This window comes from Emys orbicularis, chromosome 18 (assembly GCF_028017835.1).
Source record: "Emys orbicularis isolate rEmyOrb1 chromosome 18, rEmyOrb1.hap1, whole genome shotgun sequence".
NCBI lineage: Eukaryota > Metazoa > Chordata > Testudines > Emydidae > Emys > Emys orbicularis.
The window spans coordinates 12,969,585-12,988,852 of record NC_088700.1 but is presented as its reverse complement, the minus strand read 5'-3'; the positions used below and the strand labels follow the sequence as shown (position 1 = coordinate 12,988,852).

The following is a 19,268-nucleotide window of genomic DNA, read 5'->3' as shown; positions in this document are numbered from 1 at the left end:
CAAGATCTGTGTTCTTGTGTCTGGGGTCCAAACTTGCTGCTGAGGGGTGGGGACAGCACGGTGGGAATAGCTCTTACATGGGGACCAAGCTATGATGCCACCAACAGGTCTTAAATGATAACAAGGTCTTCACGAAGGCCTGTGGCTGAAGCTTCCTTTGTCCCCTTGCCTGGGCTTTAAGTCTTATTTCTGCCCAGGGCTTCTGTGGCAGGAAGTCATGGGGGGTGGAGGGGGGTGCAGGTGACAATGAGCTTGCCCAGATATTTGAAAGTGTCTTCCCCAAAAAAGAAAAAAGCCATTCACTACTTCCAGGGCTTTGTGGCACTTTCACCTTCGCCACTGTGTTTCCTGAGCAGCCTGACTCTATTCTGTATGCGGCGCTTCACAAGCAGGGGGGTTGAAAGAAGAGAGAGAAAGGTATGTGCTTGGGGCAACTTTCAGCCACTTCTCCTAATTGCGGGTAGCGTGAAAGAAGGCCTGGCGCAGAGAGCAGGAGAAGTAGATAAAGGGAGAGGTTTGGGAGAAGTGATATGGAGTAGGAAGAAACAAGCAGTGATGTAGACAGGGCCGAGATTGTGCAAAGCCTGGACATGAGGAGCTTGAACGTGGCATGGTAAGAGACAGGAACCTGGCAAGGGGATTCAAGGAGGAGGGTCGTGGTTTGGGCTGTTTGTACAGAGAGCTTGGTCAGTGTGATGTCACCACCGAGGGCTCAAAGTGCACTTAGTGCTGTTCCAGGAGTTCCCATCGGTCTAGGGGTCCCCAAGGACAAGGCAGTAGCAGCAGAACAAGCCGTGTCCTGGGCTATCCCAGGAAACTGATGCCGTGGGTTGGGCATCGTCCCTTCGGTTTGCTCTAGGCTTCTCACACTGGCGTTGCTTGCCTCCAAAGTAACTGTCAGTGCTCAGCTAACACCCCTTCTACTTGTGTTTGTTTGCAGGCGTATGCAGACTACATAGGCTTCATCCTCACCCTGAATGAAGGTGTCAAGGGCAAGAAGCTGACCTGTGAATACAAAGTATCTGAGGTGGGAAAAGGCCCCAGCCCTGTTATTTCCAATCTTGCTTTTGCTGGTTTGCCTTCCACAGCAGGGCCCAGGGCTGCGATGGCTGCTTTCCTGGTGCCCCACAGAGAATAAAGTGGAGCCAGACTGTATCTGCTTCCCTCATTAACAGTGGTAGAGCAGCCTGTGGGGACTACAAGTACCAGCATCCATCTGGTAACGTGCCTTTTGCTTACTCGCAAAACTTGTAATTGAGCAAACTGAGAGGAAGCTGGGGTGTTTAGGGGCTCGGGGTGAAGAAGAAGAGGGGCCCTGTTCTGTCCATACCCACTACGCTATTGCTGCCTGCTCTCAACCAGAAAACAAGAAGCCATCTTATTTAATGGCTGTAGTGGAGGATTGGGAGTCTTGGGTTCTCTTCCCGCTGACTTGCTGTGTGACCTTGGGCAAGTCTCTTAACCTCTCTGTACCTCAGTGTCCCCATCTCTCAAATGGAGTTATTAGTAGTGACCTCCCAGTGAGGGCTGTGAGGTTTTAATCATTCATGTTTACTCTGACCTGAAAGATGCTACAGATGGGCAAAATATTGCTCCCCCTTTGCCCTCGTTCTTTGGGTTTCTTGTGTCTTCACCCCTTAGGGGACAGTTAGATTCTTCAGACTGTAACAAGTTGCCTTTCCTGCGCTGTTGTCTGGGCAGCAGTTACAGCTGCTCCTGCCCCTTGGTGTGAAGCCTGTCATAGTCTCTAATCTCTATTGTTTGAACAAGGGGTGTGGTGCAGAGAGGTTTACCCTGGATCCTTCCATGCAGCTAGCCTTGCCCTGCTGTGCCTGAACTCTGAGTGAGCCCTGCTGGGCCCTATCTTGAGTAGCATTGGCTCCTGTGAGCTCGGGGCAGATTTTTGGCTGGGTCCAGACTGCCTAATGCTGCACTTCGTGTTCTTTTAATCTGATTTATGAGACGTGAGCAGAACAAAGACTGGGCGGGGGAAGGAAGAGAGGAGCTTGGACCGAGGTGCCCTAAGCACTAGTTCAGAGGTGTTCAGCAGGCCCTTAGGGGACGGTAGGGCATTAGTGACCTGGTTTCCCCAGGTGAGTTTTGTGTGTGTGTCATCTGGTGGCATTTGTAACACTGCAGCTCCTCGTGTGCAAGTGGGCTGAAAGTTCTTTCAGCATAGTGGTGTCCAGGCTGTTTGAGGCCAGAGGTGGGATTCCGAGTGGACTCTCAGGGTTATAATGTAGATTTCCTCTTCATGCGCATTACCCCCTGGAACTTGTCATGTTTCCGTCATTATTCCAAAGTAAGCAGTGGTGTAGCACTGACCTGCGGTTATTGTGTCAGTCACTGAACTCCTCATCTTCCAAGCAGCGCTGGACTGTCCAGTGCAGAGTGACTAAGAGAATTTCTAGGGACCCTCTTAGCTCTTTCCAATTATAACCAGTCACAACTGTGCAGGTTGATGGGGCTGCTTAAAGGAGACCTGCAAGTGGCAGAGGGAGGAATGGACTTGTGCCCTGTCTGGCTGCGGCTTTCTGGGGGGGAAAGAAGGAGGCCTGGAAGGAAGGTTTTTTTTCAACATTTTGTTTTTTGTTAGAGATATCAGGCATGCCCGGGCTGGCCATCTGTGTTCTGGGGAGATTTCCCTTGAGGAGCTGGACATGTGGCTTAGAAACTCACTCGCCCTTTGCTGAAAGAACAGGGCTGTGGAATCTCTACCAAAAGCACTTTTCTTCCAACTTTTGTTCAGGCATTTGGTTAAATAGTAGCTGCCAAAATCCCATTTTAAACAGTCTGAATAAAAACCATTCCCCCTTTCAGTTGTTCAGGGTTTGCCTGCACAGTGTGCCTCTTTCATAATCCTGTTGGTCTCCAGTCATCACTAGAGTCTTACAGGGAAAAGAGGGTAGCAAGACCTGAATTTCTAATGTTTAAAACAATCAGAATAATAATTTTAAGCCCCAGCCGCCCACCCTTTCAGGCCTTTAACCATCATAAAGAAGCAGAAAAAGCATGAATGCGTTTCCCCCCCTCTTGGCAGATCCCCTTGAAATGGTTTCAGTGCAAGTGACAAATACCAAATGTGATGTCAACAACTAGGTTTCCTGTGACTTTCTTATCTTGCTGCCTTCATGCTGAGCAGGGTAGAAACCTGTGACTGAAGGCAAAATGTATCTGCTTTACTCTGGGGTGGAAGGTCCAATGGGTTGCCCTGGTGATGAGGCTGCATCCATTTTCTTCGTGCTTCCTACTCCCTGCTGAGGTTCCTTCTGTATCTTTATACCTTCCTTGGAACTCCTGCCTGCACCTAACACTCCCTCAAATCCCTCCTTTACATGCACATCCTCCTTGCAATTGATCACTTGTTGGTTCACCAAAGAAAGGAGTAATGGGAGAGGAGAGACCAGACCACCTAATGGTCTCCAGGATATTGAGTGTCTTAACCCTGTCATGTGTCTAACTTAGGGTGTGATCCTGCAAAGTGAGCACACTTAGTGTGTGAGCATGCTTAGCTCCTGTTGAAATCAAATGAAGTCACTGGTGGCTGAGTGCACTCCACGCCTCTCAGGAGGTGCTGATCCACCTGGCAGGGCCAGACCTTCAGACTGTAACCTCTGTGGCACTGACCTGGGTGTTGGTATTGCACTGAACACACAGGCTGCACTTAATAAATAAGAGGGCCGAGCATCTGCCTGTGGGCTGCGTATGGCTCCCACAGTGGAGTCTGAGTGTCTGGCTGCTTGCTGGGAGATGTTCCTGGAGCTGTCTCCCAGGCCAGTCTGTAGTAACAGCTGTGGCTTTGGCACGCATGTCTAATGTGGCGGGAAAGGGTTAATTTTGAGCTTCCAAGTGAGCAGAATTGGGGCAAGAGAACATGCAGCCTGCAGAGAGGTCTCAGACCCTTTAAATAGTCCCTGTGATTCCAGATCACATTTCTTTTTATGGTGTTTGCCCACTTCCATCTTGCATTTGGGAATCTCCTGCACTTGAGTGGCTGTCACCCAGCTCTGGGCTGACGTGCTTGGATTCTAGGGGGGAAGGGTGGGAAAGAGGCAGTCACTCTTGACACCAAGGTACCTGACTGCTCGGGCTCTAGAGGGGACATTTGCCATCTCATCGCCTCCAGTTGGCCGGCTGATGCTCACGAGAGACGCTGTCAGGTCACTGTTCCATAGGAGGCTACAGGGTTCGCCCTTGTGATCACAGGGCAGATTTTGGTCTGGGAGGGCGACAGGCTGCAAAATCAGCACAACAGAAAGAAGAGCAGTGGCAGGGGGAGGTGGAGGGGGAGGATTTGCCCTTGCTCTGATGCCTGGGAAGGTAAAGTAAAAATAGAGCCTAAAAACCTAGCCACCCAAGACCATGCTGCGGTGGTTCTGATTGCTGAGTTCCTGTGTGCCCTGCTGTTTCCCCGGGCTGGGTTCACCCCTGGCAGCATGAGTTTCCTCTGCCATGTTAATTCTGCTGGACAGTGGAAACCTGCCCCTTTTAATAAGCCCCCGTTCAAAGGGCCCCGAGCCCAAAATGAGCTGCGTCTCTTTAATTATTTATTGGCATGGCTGAGCCAGCAGCTGGGTCCTGCTCTCCTGCGTTCAGCTGGGCTGTTTTTAATCCCTTTAAAGCCCACGAGTGAGGAAGGGAGGCGTGACTCTGCCTCTCCTCCCTGAGGCCTGGAGGCAGAGACTGCAAGGGGGACAAAAGAAGAAAATCTCTTGCCAGCCATTTATCCATCCGGCACCGAGCGCCGCAGTCACGGCTCGGTGAGAGGGTTTGAAATACGGGAGCTGCTCGTAATGAGCTGCTGCTGCTGCTGGCGGATAAATCACTGGCGTTATTTAATTATTTAACAAAAGCCACTGCTGGGGCCTCTGTTGTTAATTGGAGGGGAGTGTGGTAGCCAGGTCGGGCTGAGCTGAAAACCAAGCCCAACCCCATTGGGGAAGGGCCTGTCTCTGTGTTCTGGATTTGTACAGTGCCTAGCACCATGGGGTTCTGAACGACAACGGGGGCTTCAACACCGCAATACAGATAATCAATAATAGTCTCGTCCCACTTCGCTCGAGTCACGGGTGCTGCTCTGTCGCTGATTCCAGCTTGTGATCTTACAGTGGCTCCCAGGTTGCATGTGGCCTGTCGTCTTCCCCAGTGCATCTGCAGATGCTGTGCTTAGGGTCCCCCCTGAGCTTTCCCTGCTTTAATCTGTTCTTGCCCACCCACCAATCACAGCCATCCTCTTTAGACCCCTTCACTGGTCTGGATTTGGGGCTCCTTTTGCAGCAGATAAATCCTAGATTCCTGCTATATGACTCTATGCTGCACCCTCACTTGTTTCCAGCAGCCCCTCCGGAGCCAGTGTCTGGAGAGGCACCCACTCAGCTAGCTGCAGATGTCACGAAAGACCTCCCTGCAGTGCGGGGGGGGGGGGGGGGGAGAGAGACTTGCTGCTGGTTCAAAGGCAGAAAAGCACTGCCTGCCTGTCTCTCCTCCCCCGCCCCTCCAGTGGCGCTTCAAGGGCTAGAAACTTGCTAGGCTCTGCTGTTTCCTAGTCCTGTTCTGACAGGCAGCATGAAGAATTGAACCACAGCCCAGGAGACCAGCCGGCTTCACACGGTCGATGCCTCCAGCAAAGTCAAACCAGCCCCTGCCTCGTCTGTCCTCTTTCTCTCCTTGAAGGAGGAATCCCCTATTGAGACCGTGGTGCCTCTGTTGCCCAGGGCCCATCCGGCCGCCGTGGTGACCAATGCGGCTCTGGCTGCTCCGACTCGGGAGTGGAGAATCCCAAATGTGTTGGCAGGTGAAAATATCTCACAGTTGTTAGTGGGGCCTCCTAGTGCTGCCTTCTGCAGCTTAATCCACTGGTTGGGGTTTGGACAATGATCCTGCCACTACGTTTCTGCTTTGCAACTGAACCGGGGCCATAGTGGCTGCCCCCAGAGGGCCTCAGGTCTGGGCCCAGGGGGCGTTTGCATGTCCTGGGCTCAAACCCTAAAGCCTCTCCAGCAGGCTGCATGTAGCCGCGCAGTGTTGAACCACGCTCTGTATTGCTTGCCAGTCTCTGCCCCCCCGGAGTCGTCTCTCTCGCCCAAGGCTCCCCATTACTTAGAATCCTGCTCTCCCTTTGCTCTGGCTGTGTCAGCCCCTCCTTTTACCCCTTCCCAGGCTGCCTCTCTCTCTCTCTCCACATCAAAATCAAGCTCCTCATCTCTACCTTCAAGGGGCTGGACACCTCTGCCTTTCTTGCTCCTCGGTGGCATCTCTCTGCTCCTTCATCATCGTCTTCCATTCTCAGTGTCATGCCATCCGTCACACCTCCCTCCTCTTTGGAATGCTTCCTGTCCCCCCCTGCGCCAACCGCTTTCCCTCCCTCTCCTGGGAATCCTGGAGAGTGAGACTGTTAGCTCTTCTGGGTGGCGACCGTATCTCGTATGTGCGCGTTTGTGAAGTGCCATGTGCACTGATCGTCTGATTTGCAGAGAGGATTGATACCTCTGGAAATCAGACTATGACGAGTATTAGGTGGAGGTCCTGATGGAGGTTGGGGCCCCTTAGTGCTAGGCATCGTGTAAACACCTAGTAAGAGAGTCTCTCTGCCCCAAAGAGCTTACAGTCTAAATAGACAGGACAGACAAAGAGTAGCGGGGAAACAGAGACCCCAGTTCTCAAAGGTATTTAGGTGTTTAACTCCTATTGAAATCATTTGGAGTTAGAAACCTAAATGCCTTTGAGGATCTGGGCCGAAGTGACTTGACCAAGGTCAGCCAGCAGGGCAGCAGCAGTCAGGCTACTTTCTAAACCGTGTAATGTGTCCTGTGGGGAACATTCGATCTAAAGTGTGTGGTGCAGAGCCCACCACTGCGTGTCAGAGACCCCTGAATGATGTGGCCCTACCCCCCAACCTCCTACTCCCTCCCCTGGTTTGGTCAGGTTCTCTTTGCAAGTATTCAGGCTAGGGACTTCCTTTTTTAAGATGAGATCTTAGACTCTGGAGCACAGTTATGTGACCATTTTAAAAAACCTGCAACAATAGAGCATCTTATGTGGCCGTAGTATTGCATTGTACGTGAGTCTTTGAGTCCCTGGAAGAGATGTCTGCCTTCTCAAGCTGCTGTTAATGAGTGGCTGTATCTGGGCTCTCAGAAAGCCCGGGTCAGTATGGGATGTGGGCTGTTGTCTTTCGGACTGGACTGTCCTTTCCTGATGTGAAGGGTTGGGGCTGGCCACTGTGGACCTTAGAGAGATGACGTGTGACCCATTATCCCCTTCCATCCCTTGCAAGGTCCGTTTGGGGGTCTGCGACTCAATGCCAGGAGAACACTGGCAGGTGCAGGTAGAACAGAAATGCTGGAGCCTGGGGCAATGGTTTTAGGGTGACTGGCTTGTGCTTGTGTGTGAGACTTTCTTCTCCTGTCTGATTGTGAGCTGTCACCCATTCTGTCCCCGTAGCCAATTGAAAAGCTGATGGAGCTTCTGGATACCCTCGACAGGTGGATTGATGAGACCCCGCCAGTGAACCAGCCCTCTCGCTTTGGGAATAAGGCCTTCAGGACTTGGTACGCCAAACTAGACCAGGTATGTAGGGGTTGGGAGAGAGACTCTTAGATGGTGGACTTAAAAGGGTGGCTTCATCAGCAAGAAGTATGTCCTGCAATGATCATGGAAAGGCTGCCATCCTCATGTTGTACCTGGGCAGTCAGTAGATTGACCCACCAACTTGCAGGGTTAGATGGGGACTATGTTTCAGGTCTTTTGATCTCGGGTCTGGTGCTGGTCTTGAACCCCCATGGGAGCACAGCTCACCTTTACATGCTCTTTGACAGGGTCTTTGTCCCCTGGAGGTAATCCCAAGGAGCTTCACTGACTGCTCTCCTTTGTTAACCAGCCATTGTGTCCACCTGCCTGTAGATATGGCAGATGGGAGCAGGCACGTGATGGCCCATGGCATAGCTTGGCCTGCCTCAGCTGAGAGGGCTCACCCCAGAGAAGGCTCCATGGAGCTCGTGGCGGCAGAGTGCACTGTAGTAGGCTGCAGCGCATTTACCCATGGGCTCCTTCTGGGCCCATAGATGCACTGCGTTGCAGTTTGTTAAAGTTTCGTTTCCAGGGCACTGAGTGCCAGCGAAAGGTACTAGGTGGATGGCTTTGGAGACTGAAGTCCTCTCTCTCCAAAAAAAGATACAGGCCAGGCAGTGACTGGGCAAGCGCTCCGTACGCTGCTCCCCGGCATGCCGCAATCCTGCCCTAGAGAGACCACCTCCAGTGACTGTAGGGGAATTCACTCGCCAGGTCATCTGAGCCTGGGGCGCTCTACTGAGACTGTCAACAAGTGGGGCGTCTGTATCAATGGCTTATCAGGATGGATGCTTTTTAAGTGGAAGACGCCCTTACAGCAGGCAGGGGAATAAGCCACTCTCTCTGACTAAATCTCTGCCACCCCAACTGGTGACCTACAAATTCACCAGCCTGGAGACAATTAATGCTGCTCCTTATATTGGCCTGTAACAGGTGCTTTTGAATAATGTTGGAGTTCCTTATTTTCCCCTAATCAATCTGGTTTGTTGGAGGGGGTGTCTCGCTCCATGCAAAACCAACTCCAGCCAATAGCGAGGGTGTTGGTGGTGCTTTGTACCCATCTTTTGGCTTGTGGCACATCTAGGTTAACGCTCAGGAACCTTTTGTTGTTGTGTTTAAGGAAGCAGAAAACTTGGTTAAAACAGTGGTCCCTGAGCATCTGGCTGAAGCTGCACCAGAGGTAGCCTTATACCTGAAGGAATCCGTGGGGAACTCCACCCGCATCGACTATGGGACAGGTACCTTCACGTGCGCACTTAATTCATCTAGCCTTGCTGGGCTTCGATTCCCCAGCGTGAATTCACCCCGACAGTCAATATATGCCATTGCAGGGAACTGCTCTGGATCACGCCAAGGCTAAAACTGGCCAGGAGAGAGCAGGGGATCAGAATCTGATTATACCAGAGCTGTGATTGATGTAGATTCTTGGCTGCCTCCACTTCAGTCCTAGTCATCTTAAGTTTTTCAAAATAAGTATTCTTAGCTTCCTTATAACATCTTTCATCCAAGGAGCTCAAAGTGCTCTAGAAACATTAATTGACCATTGCAACCACTATTGAAATGCTGTCACTTCTGGCGTGTACCATGTGAGCTGTTTAACAGCGCACAGCAACACTGCATGATGGTGTAGAACAGGAAGTGTATATGGAGTATTGTGTGCAGCTGAATCACAAGGGGGAGTTTAAGGAGCTAAAATGTAATATCTTGGATTGGAATCAGATCAGGAAATGAGTTAATATTCATACTCTGTGAGAAGTGTCTTCAGATCATAAGTGGCCACAAATGTTTGCTACGTGTGTCATAAATACCACATAGGACCTTTAAGACCTAGTGTGAGAGCAGAATCGGGCCCAGGGAGAAATGTCAGAATCCAAAGCTGGAGTAATTCCATTGGCTTTAGTTAGGTTACTTTGGATTTACATCAGTATGAGAGCAGACCCTGAAATTCCAAGGAGTCCCACCTGTATGTATTGGAGGAAGAGGGCTCGGAGAGGAATGTCCAGCTAATGACTTAATCAGATAGCTGGAGTGAGGGTCATTGTAGCATGCCAGGAGCCTGAAATATGTGACCTCTGTAATGTGCTGGGTAAGGAGAGGAGGAGCTTTGAGGTAAAGAGATGAAGAAACACAGGTATGCAAATCTCCTCACCAGCTGTGCTGCAGCTCTTGATCGCCAGGGGGAGATGTTGCCTTTGGTAATGGACCTGTTGACTTAGATGGTCAGTTGCAGCTTGGTGAGGGAAATCCAGTCTCTCCACCACTCCTCTGTCTTGAGCATTGGGTTCTGTATTCTTTCAGCTCAGCACAGCTAGACCTTAGGTGCAGCTTGTTCATATCCCAGCAACTGCACGGCTTTATAAAGTGGAGCCACCTCCTTTATTTACTCTCTTTATTGCCGTAGTTTCTCCCACCCAAGGGGAAATAAAAGCACCTTTCTGCAACCAGCCTCAATATCTTATGGGCTCTTCTGAGTGCTGCATTTATTCTGCTCTCTTCACTGTTAGCCAGAGGACAAAGCTGCATAGAGCGGGTGGCCCATGGCTGACAGTTGGGCACCTTAGGGCGGTGCATTTCCCTGGGGTGGAGCAGGGCTAATGTCCCTCTGACATAGGGTCTTTTGAAAGTAGGAGGAAATCTGTTTAATTGCTAATGAGTGTTTGTGTCCACCCCCAAACACACACATCCCTCGCTGGGTTATTCTGGAATTCTCCGGCTCCCCCATCCTCTTGATCAGCTCAGAAGAAAGGGAGTTGCTCCCAACACTCCAGTCTCTCAGTGCCTGGCTCTCAAAATATTTCATTCTGCAGGTAAATAAATTTGTTAGTCTCTAAGGTGCCACAAGGACTCCTCGTTGTTTTTGCTGATACAGACTAACACGGCTACCACTCTGAGAGATGAAACTGACATCTTAATTCCCTAAATATGAACAGGGAGGGTGTTCATGTGTGGGTGCAAGAGAAGTGTTGTTTAGTGATTCAATTTCTGGACTAGATTCAGGGCTTCTGAATTCTGCCACTGATTCACTGTGTGGTCTTGGTCAAGTCACATAACCTCTTCTGCGTCTCAGTTTTCCCATTTTACAGATGGGACTAATCCTTCGCTACTTCACAAGGGTACGTGTTTAATTTGTTAATGGATGTGAAGCACTGTGCGATCCTTGGATAGTGGGTGCTATGTAGGTATGAAATATTATTGTTGGGTGTCAATAATAGGAGTCTTTTGTGATCTTATCCAAGTAAGAAGGAGCCTTTGTTGGTTGGGGCTCTGCCGCTCATGGGGATGTGATTGCTGTGTCCTCCAAAGAGCCATTGTAGCACCTGCAGGGAGCTTATCTATGATGGGAATTACCAATGTTTTGTCTGTCTCCTTTTCTTCAATCCCAGGTCACGAAGCGGCATTTGCTGCCTTCCTCTGTTGCCTGTGCAAAATTGGTGTTCTCAGGGTGGATGACCAGCTGGCCATTGTCTTCAAAGTGTTTAACAGGTAAGGCAATGCAAGTACAGGTGAGGTGGAGCTGTTCCTAGGGCATTTTCCCCTCAAATCTGTCTGTGGTCCACTGGTCATAAAGCATGTGGCCTGCAACCATCAGTCCACCACACCTAATTCTCGCTACTATCTGGTCATAATGTGCCCCCACACCCTTTGTGTTGTCACACTGCCTGATGGACAGTAATCGATGTGTCCCCACCCCAAGTCCAAGACAAGAGGTGATGTGATCACTGTGTATATATACCTTCATGGAGAAAATGTACCAGCTACTAATGGGCTCTCCAACCTAGTGGATAAAGGTATAATAAGAACCAATGACTCAAGGTAAAGCCAGACACATTCAAATTACAAATAAAGGATAATTTTTTTAACAAGTGGGGAGATTAACTAGTGGAAGAAACTACCAAGGGCAGTGGTGGATTCTCCATCTCTTAATGGCTTCAGCTCCAGACTGGATGGCTTTCTGGAAGATACAGGGTAGTCAGTACAAATTATTAGGCTCAATATAGGGGTAACTGGATGAAATTCTGTGGCTTGTGTTACGCAGGAGATCAGACTAGACGATCTAATGGTATCCTCTGACCTTTCAGTCTGTGAACCTGCAAACCCTCCATAGCTCCTCTTGAGAGCTGCCACAATGCAGGAGGTGGGGTTTGTAGTGGTGCAAGCAGAGAACTGGCCATTGGGACGCCTACGTTCTAATCCCAATTTTGCCACTGACTCAGTGTGTGAACTTGGGCAAGTCGCTTCTCCTCTCTGCGCTTCACTTTCCCCATCTGTAAAGTGGGGATGATCAATCCTCCCTCACAGGGACTGTTGTACAGCTTAACTCAGGGATATTTGTAAAGCGCTTTGCGATCCTCTGATGAAAAGAGCGGGGGGGGGGGGGGGAGTGTCATTGTTATCAGGCAACAGACAGAAAAAATGTGCAGCAAAGTAAAATACACAGGGATGGTGTTCAAAAGCTGCTGCTCCCTTTTTTTTATATTGACTTCAATAAAAACCTCAGTGCTGTGTTTGCCATTAAATCTACTATCAGGCCCAATTTTCTCTATGGTCTTGTGGCAGAACATTTATCAAGCATGCAGCGTTATATGCAGGGCGTTGTATGCAAGCCCTAGATCCAGGGTTCTGATCCTGGTCTGTAAGGAGCACCTTTAAAAGCGTACTCCCTCTTGTCTCCTCACAAATGGGCACAGAGAGCGGATACAGAGTGATGGGCATGATGGAATATGTTCTGCGGTGAGTCAGAGTTGTCATCCACAGGTACTAGCTCTATCTTCATCAAAAGATTTGGGCACTCTGCTGCCTTTTATGCTGTCACCATCACCCACTTACATTATCTCCTCCGGGCAAAGTGCTGTTCCTTGATTTCCCTGCTTAGCCTCTTATGTATAGTTGAATGACCAAAATAGGCTCTGGATACCTCTTCCTCCTAAGCAGGGACTGTCTGGGTAACATGAGTAGGGCAGGTTTATTTATACTAGTGTATCCTGTCCTCTGGTTAACCAAGAGGTAGAAATTTGGTACAAGAAAACCAATATCAGATAGCTGTTAGCTGTAAACTTAACCCTGCTGTGAACCTGACTGGGTCAAACCTCTGCCTTTCACAAATAGTTTGTTGTCATTTGTTTCTCCTCCAGCATGGACTCTTGATGTTCACTCAGCCAGCAGGCTGTTGGACTGGATCAGGTGCGTGTGCTGGGTCCAGAGAGAAGGAGCTTGGGGCATCTGGTTCTCTCCTGTATATGTAGATGGGTTTTCTGATTGGAAACCCACCATTGTTTCAGCAGGGAGGAGAGGCCTTGAGCCTTTACACCTGATGTCTTATTTAGCCCTTCCCTTTCTTCTCTATCTTAGGTACCTGGAGGTGATGCGGAAACTCCAGAAAACTTACCGGATGGAACCAGCTGGTAGCCAGGGAGTTTGGGGCCTGGATGACTTCCAGTTTCTGCCCTTCATATGGGGCAGTTCCCAACTGATAGGTACTAACACACCTACAAAACGTTGGTCTCTTTCCCCTTCTGTCCTTCACTGTGAAGATCATCAGTGGTTCGGGATATTTTTTTTTTTTTAGCTAAGTGTGACTTTAAAAAAAGCTGATTTGAAAAGTTTGCTTGAAGTTAAGAATTTTTGTTCTCTGCTTTCAAAATAAGCCAGTTGGTCAGACTGTGAAAAAGGAGGGTTACAGTGGAAATGTTGAAACACCTTAAAGTACACCTGTTTTTTATTGAGACTCCTGGGTGTATTTTGGTGCTGAAAAAGAAAGTTTTTGCCCTGAGTGGCTTACAGTCTGCTCTTACTGTGAAGGCACTGGGCTGGGACTCAGATTTGGGTTTAATTTCCAGCTCTGCCATAGACTCCTGGGGCCACCTTGGGCAAGTCACTTAATATCTCTGGGCTTCATTTCCCTATCTGTAAAATGGGCACACTTCCTTTGTTCTGTCTGTTTAGATAGTAAACTATTTGAGGCAAGGACTTTAATGCAGGGGCGGGCAAACCTTTTGGCCTGAGGGCCACATCGGGTTTCTGAAATTGTATGGAGGGCCCGGTCCCTACCCCCTATCCAACCCCTCCTGCTTCTTGCCCCCTGACGGTCCCCCTGGGACTCCTGCCTGCCCCCCGCCCCCAATCCAACCCCTCCTCTCATTCCTGACTGCCCCCCTGGGATCCCTGCCCCACCCAACCACCCCTTCCACCCTGTCCCCTGACTGCCTCCGGAACCCCTGCCCCTGACTGCTCCCCCGGGACCCCTGCCCCCATTCAACCCCCTGTTCCCCGCCCTCTGATTGCCCCGACCCCTATCCACACCCCTGACCACCACCCTGAACTCCCCTGCCCTCTATCCAACCCCCCTGCTCCCTGCCCCCTTTCCGCGCTGCGTGGAGCGCTGGTGGCGCTACAGCTGCGCCACCCTGAGCACTAGGACAGGCCGCGGCTCTGCAAGAGCCCCGCTGCCCAGAGCATTGCGCCAGCGGCGCAGTGAGCTGAGGCTGCGGGGGAGGGGGAACAGCGGGGAGGGGCCGGGGGCAAGCCTCCCAGGCCAGGAGCTCAGGGGCCAGGCAGGAGGGTCCCGCGGGCCGTAGTTTGCCCACCTCTGACTTAATGGGTGTGTGTGACACCTAGCACAAGCGGGCACTGATTTCAGCAGGGACCTCTAGGTGCTACTGTAAACAAATAATAATGCATACTCTAGACTGATCACAACAGGCAACACGCATCTGACACAATGCACTGGCTGGCCCATAGGATAATTCTGCTTTGGAGCTGTGCTGCGAGGTACCATTGATACATAGATAGGAGCCCTCATCATATTGTTCATTGCACAAATGTTATGGACCGGGACGTAGCTGGTCAGGTCTAGTGGGCGGAGCAGGCATACAGTTTGGGGAATGAAGCCGAGGGTCAGCAACAGAGTCAACTGCCAGTTACCAGAGCTTGAGGTCAAGCCAGAATCGGAACCAGGAATCAAAGCTGAGGGTCAGATGCAAAATGCCAGAACCAAGGGTCAAGCTGGAATCGGGGTCAGAAGTCAGAGGCTGGATTCAGAACCAGGATTGGTCACTGAGGATTGGCGGGGAGGCATAAGGGCAGGAGGAGAGGCCAGGATCAAGCACGGTGGGAACAGGAGTGAAGGCAGAGGTAAGGGAGGAGCCGGGAGCAGAACAGGAACAGGGTTGAGTGCAGGAGTAGACACAAGAGGCTCCAAGGCAGGCACAACAGAAAACCACCTTGTTACGTGGACAAACTTCCTGTTCCTATTCCTGGCTTAAATAGCGTAGTTGGACCTGTCTGTGCAGCTGGGCCATCTTCCAATCAGAGCTCCTGTGGGTGGTGCCTTGGCTGGGGCTATCGCCCTAGTAGTGTCTCAGCCCACCTGGTTTCAGTAGCCATTGGGTGAAGGCCAGGATGTGGCAGCTGTCTGGGGACTCCCAGACCTGGGTTAAAGACCCAGGACATCACAACTAATCCTATTGACTTGGGTCTAGAGACAAAGTCAGTGAACCTAGTGCATCGCTTTCTTAGAGTTTAGGGTTAGAAATATGGCCTCTAGCAAGGAAGAATGATCTGAGCCTGACAATTAACATCCAGTAAATTCCACTTCAGTCTCTAGTAAAATAATGGAGCAAACTTTAAGAAGAGAGTATCTGTAAGTATTTAGGGGATAAAAAGCTGTGACCAATGAAGTTATGGGTTTATAAGGACCAAATGTTACATTTTTGAATTTCAAAATCAGTGGGTGAAAGGAATATAGTTGTAATATAACTTGATTTTTGGTAATGTGTGTCAGGAAATCTCGTAACTTATGTTGTCTTGGCTGGAAACCATACAGAATGGATGGAAAACTGGCTGCATGGGCCATATACAAAAGCCAAAAAGAGGTCTGAGGGAATACTTTAGAAATCAATGTTTGCTCGTTTACCAGACAGATGTAGACAAACAGAGAAGAGTCTTGGAGGAGAGCAACCAACCTGGTTAACAGGCTGGTGAAAGATTAAAAGGACTGAATGTGTATGTAGCTTTGCTAGCTGAGGGCTATGGGCTCCTGAACCTACCAGTATTTTAATGGTACAAACATCAAGGAGGGGAGACAGAGGGTGGCACAATGAAAGGATGAAATTAAGACAGGTCACACATCAGGAAACCTGTGAAAATGTCTCCCAAGGGAAATGTGTGAAAGTCCCATCTATGGAGACATTTAAACTCCACTGGATAAAGCCCTATGCAATGTATGGTTGGTAGGAACCAATCCTTCACTGACCCATGTGGTAGGTGACCTAGTATGAAACTTCTGTCTCTAACTCAGCGGAAGGTATTGAAGTGGATTGTGTCTATAATGAGGGGCTGGAGCAGGAAGAGACCAGGCGGTTTGACATTGGTTGGTATCTGAAGGACAGACATCTGAATTTTTTTTCAGAACACCCAAACCTGGAACCTCGGCACTTTGTTGACGAGAAGGTGGTGAATGAAAACCATAAGGACTACATGTTCCTGGAGTGCATCCTGTTCATTACAGAGGTGAGGGTGGGGATACTTACCCCATCGAGAGACTTCTCAGCTGCATTGGGTTCTCTTGCAATTGGATTATTGGGTGCCTGCTGTGGCTTTCTCCTCCTTTTGTATTTTGGTTCGTCTTTGTGGAACATGTGGCTGAGCCTTTGTACAAGCCCCTGACTCTCCTCTTGAATGAGTTCGGCAGGGATGTTGAGAGTGAATGTGATGAAGCTGCATGGGAGGTAGATATGGGTGATTTAGTGGGGTTTGCCAGGGGTGGTAAATAAAGCAGATAGATCGCCTTGGACACCTTTTTGGATAAGACAAGGGGTATGTGATTTCAGAACACGTGTGCTAGAAATGGCTGGTGTTCCTTGTTCAGTCAGGTCCTTGTGCCTGGTACTCCAAGCTATCCCTCCCTCAGCAATAAGCCTCTTGGCAGGGCCCTAGTGCATCTGGGTCACCTGTGTGTGCCCCTAACCCACCGTAGAGCCTGGGTTGCTCCAAATCTCAGCCTGGCCATTGGTTCTCTGCGGTAAAAGATACTTATTAAATGTCCATTCTTGTAAGCTAGTGAGGGGAGATGTCCCTCACTGGTAACGCATCCAGAACCATGTCCTCATTAAAGTGTATCATGGAATCTTGGGATGGGGGAAATAATGCTGGCAAAAGGTTTGGCAAAGCCCCTCTATGGTAACATCCAGTGTATCTTCACTAGAGGGCACTGTTCCTAAACAATGGTGCTTACTGCCTCCTGTCTACAGCCACATGGTGTGAGTGGCTTGTCTGACTAGGCTGAGAGAAGCTAGGTGAGGTAGTAGCTTTTATTGGACCAACTTCTCTTGGTAGAAAGGTACCAGCTTTTGAGCTTCACAGACCTCTTCTTCAGATCTGGGGAAGGTAACCAGAGTGTTAGACCTGCTGCTCCTGAGTGCATTCTGTGCCAAAAAATTAAAAATTCTGCGCACAAGATTTTAAAATTCTGCAAGTTTTATTTGTCAATAAATAAATGCAGAGGCTCCAGCATGGCAGTGGGGAGCATAGGTTACTGGCTGCACAAAGGTGGGAGTTCACCCTGCAGCCTCCCCACTCCCACCCTAGGACATGGACTCAGTGGTGAGGTTGTATCCAACCAAGCTTTTGAGCTCATACAGAGGTCTTCTTCAGGTCCTCAAGAGCTCTGTGTAACCTTGAAAGTTTGTCTTTCTCCAGCAGAAGTTGGTCCAACATAAGATTTATTTTAATTTTGGGATGTGTAACTTGTTCCTGTATTGAGGGTATATTACAAATACGCATTTCTGTGCACGGGTATAAAAAACTATAAGCAAAATGCAGATGACATTTGATAGGTTGAAGTGGATTTTTAAAACTTCTTCAGTCATTTTTTTTTTCCCTTGCAAAAATTAGCCTTTTCTGGCTCTTGTTAAATAAATAAATATTTGTCCCACAAATTTCATTGGAGCTTGTGGAATCTGGATTTTTAAAAGTACCATGTCTAGCTGCTATAGCGCCACCTAGTGGCACGTAAAGCTGCTCTGGGTTCTTGTTGGGTGAGCAGATAAAGACTTGGGACAAGCTGAATTATAAAACATGGGATATTTTTAACCATATTTTATCATAAATATTGTTTCAAACAGATTTATCTTTTGAAATGGGATTGTTTTGTTTCATGGAGAAAGGTGGCGACTGCCACTAGGTGGAGCTATAACAGCTTTTAATACCAGCTTTCTGTCCATTAAATCAACAAGCTGAACAAAACAACAAATATCAGGGCAAAATAACAGGGAAAAAGGTTTTAAAACTTACTTTAATGCTTTTTTTTTGTTTCTTCTAATCCCCTTGATTGAAAGCCTGCTTTCCCTTAATAACATATAGCCTAGACTGAGTGCATTTTATAGGTATCGGATCATTCCTTGCTTTTGAACCATTCAAAAAACAGCAACTACAGTGATGTTTTTTTTTTTTAAATACAGTATTTTCTTTGAGTTCTTTATTCCTTTGCCTGTATGTGATGTTTCAGTAATATAGATACTGGACTACATTGTTTTTGTGTGTGTATTAAACCTCAAACTGTTAAAGTAACAGTAACACAATGTCTGATCTGAATCCACTAAAACTCTTCTTTAATGCTCCCTGTAAGCTATATGAGTATTGCAGCAAATGTTACATAAGTTAACTAATTATAGGATGACTTTTAAAGATGGTTCCTAAATGGCTTTGGTCCCTAAATAAGAGTTCCCTGTGTGTAAAGGGAAGTAGAGTGTTGTGTAGTGGTTAGAGCAGGGGACTGAGAGTCAGGAATCCTGGATTTCCTTCCCCCCACTCCCCCCGGCTCTGTGACCGAGGGCAAGTAATTTAAAATGATTGCGGGATCTTCTGCGCAGGGTTTGTTTCTTTGTATGTGTTCCTACAGTGCCTAGGACAAGGGAACTCTAAGTGCCGCTGCAATGTAAAGAGTATGAACTGAACAAATCTGTGCCTCAGTTTTCCTGTCTGTAAAATGGAATTAACACTGATGTGCTGGGTGGGAAAATGTGAGGCTTTATTCATGTATGTAACAGTGGGAGAAATGTGCCACAGCAACGTTGTATCACTACTACTGAATCAGGCCTGTAGGACTGTCTCATTCTCTGGTTTTAACTTCCATGTTCAAACAGCAGTGTTTAAAAAGAGAATGGCAAAAAGCAAGTATCAGAACATCACCCCCACCTCTCCTCAACCAAAAAACCCTTCAGAAGAAATAATCTGCTGTTGCATAATCTCCCCCCCCCCCCCATCACTGGTGAGCTGTGATATCTCTGGGTGCTTTGAATGGTGTTGTATGCAGTGTAGTTGTAGTTGTGTCAGTCCCAGGATATTAGAGGCAAGGGGTGGGGGGGAGGTAATCTCTTTTATTGGACCAATTTCTGTTGGTGAGAGACACAAGCTTTTGAGCCACGCAGACCTGAAGAAGAGCTGTGTGTGGCTCCAAAGCTTGTCTCTCTCACCAACAGAAGTTGGTCCAATAAAAGAGATTACCTCACCCACCTTGTCTCTCCGATGCTGTTAGTTATCTGGTGCCTACAGTATGCAGAGCCCTCTGCAAGAGACAAAGATAAAGCTGGTCCCTTGTTAGATCTCCAGTATAATCTGTGGGACTGCGGTGTATATACAGGGGAAAAGCCCAAGCATTGTGTGTGTGCTGAACTGTGCAGAGGGCTGAAGCCTGAACAAAA

The 19,268-nt window shown here is 48.8% G+C and overlaps 1 protein-coding gene across 1 annotated transcript in view; it reads left to right on the top strand.

The window, feature by feature from the left end:
• The window catches only part of PTPA (protein phosphatase 2 phosphatase activator), a 39,277-nt gene that overhangs the window by 5,758 nt on the left and 14,251 nt on the right, over positions 1 to 19,268 (top strand). Inside the window, exons 3-8 of the mRNA XM_065418700.1 lie at positions 941 to 1,027; positions 7,444 to 7,569; positions 8,690 to 8,807; positions 10,953 to 11,052; positions 12,919 to 13,043; positions 15,977 to 16,077. Of these exons, the coding sequence (XP_065274772.1) occupies positions 941 to 1,027; positions 7,444 to 7,569; positions 8,690 to 8,807; positions 10,953 to 11,052; positions 12,919 to 13,043; positions 15,977 to 16,077 (657 nt within the window). The remainder of the gene's footprint in view (positions 1 to 940; positions 1,028 to 7,443; positions 7,570 to 8,689; positions 8,808 to 10,952; positions 11,053 to 12,918; positions 13,044 to 15,976; positions 16,078 to 19,268) is intronic.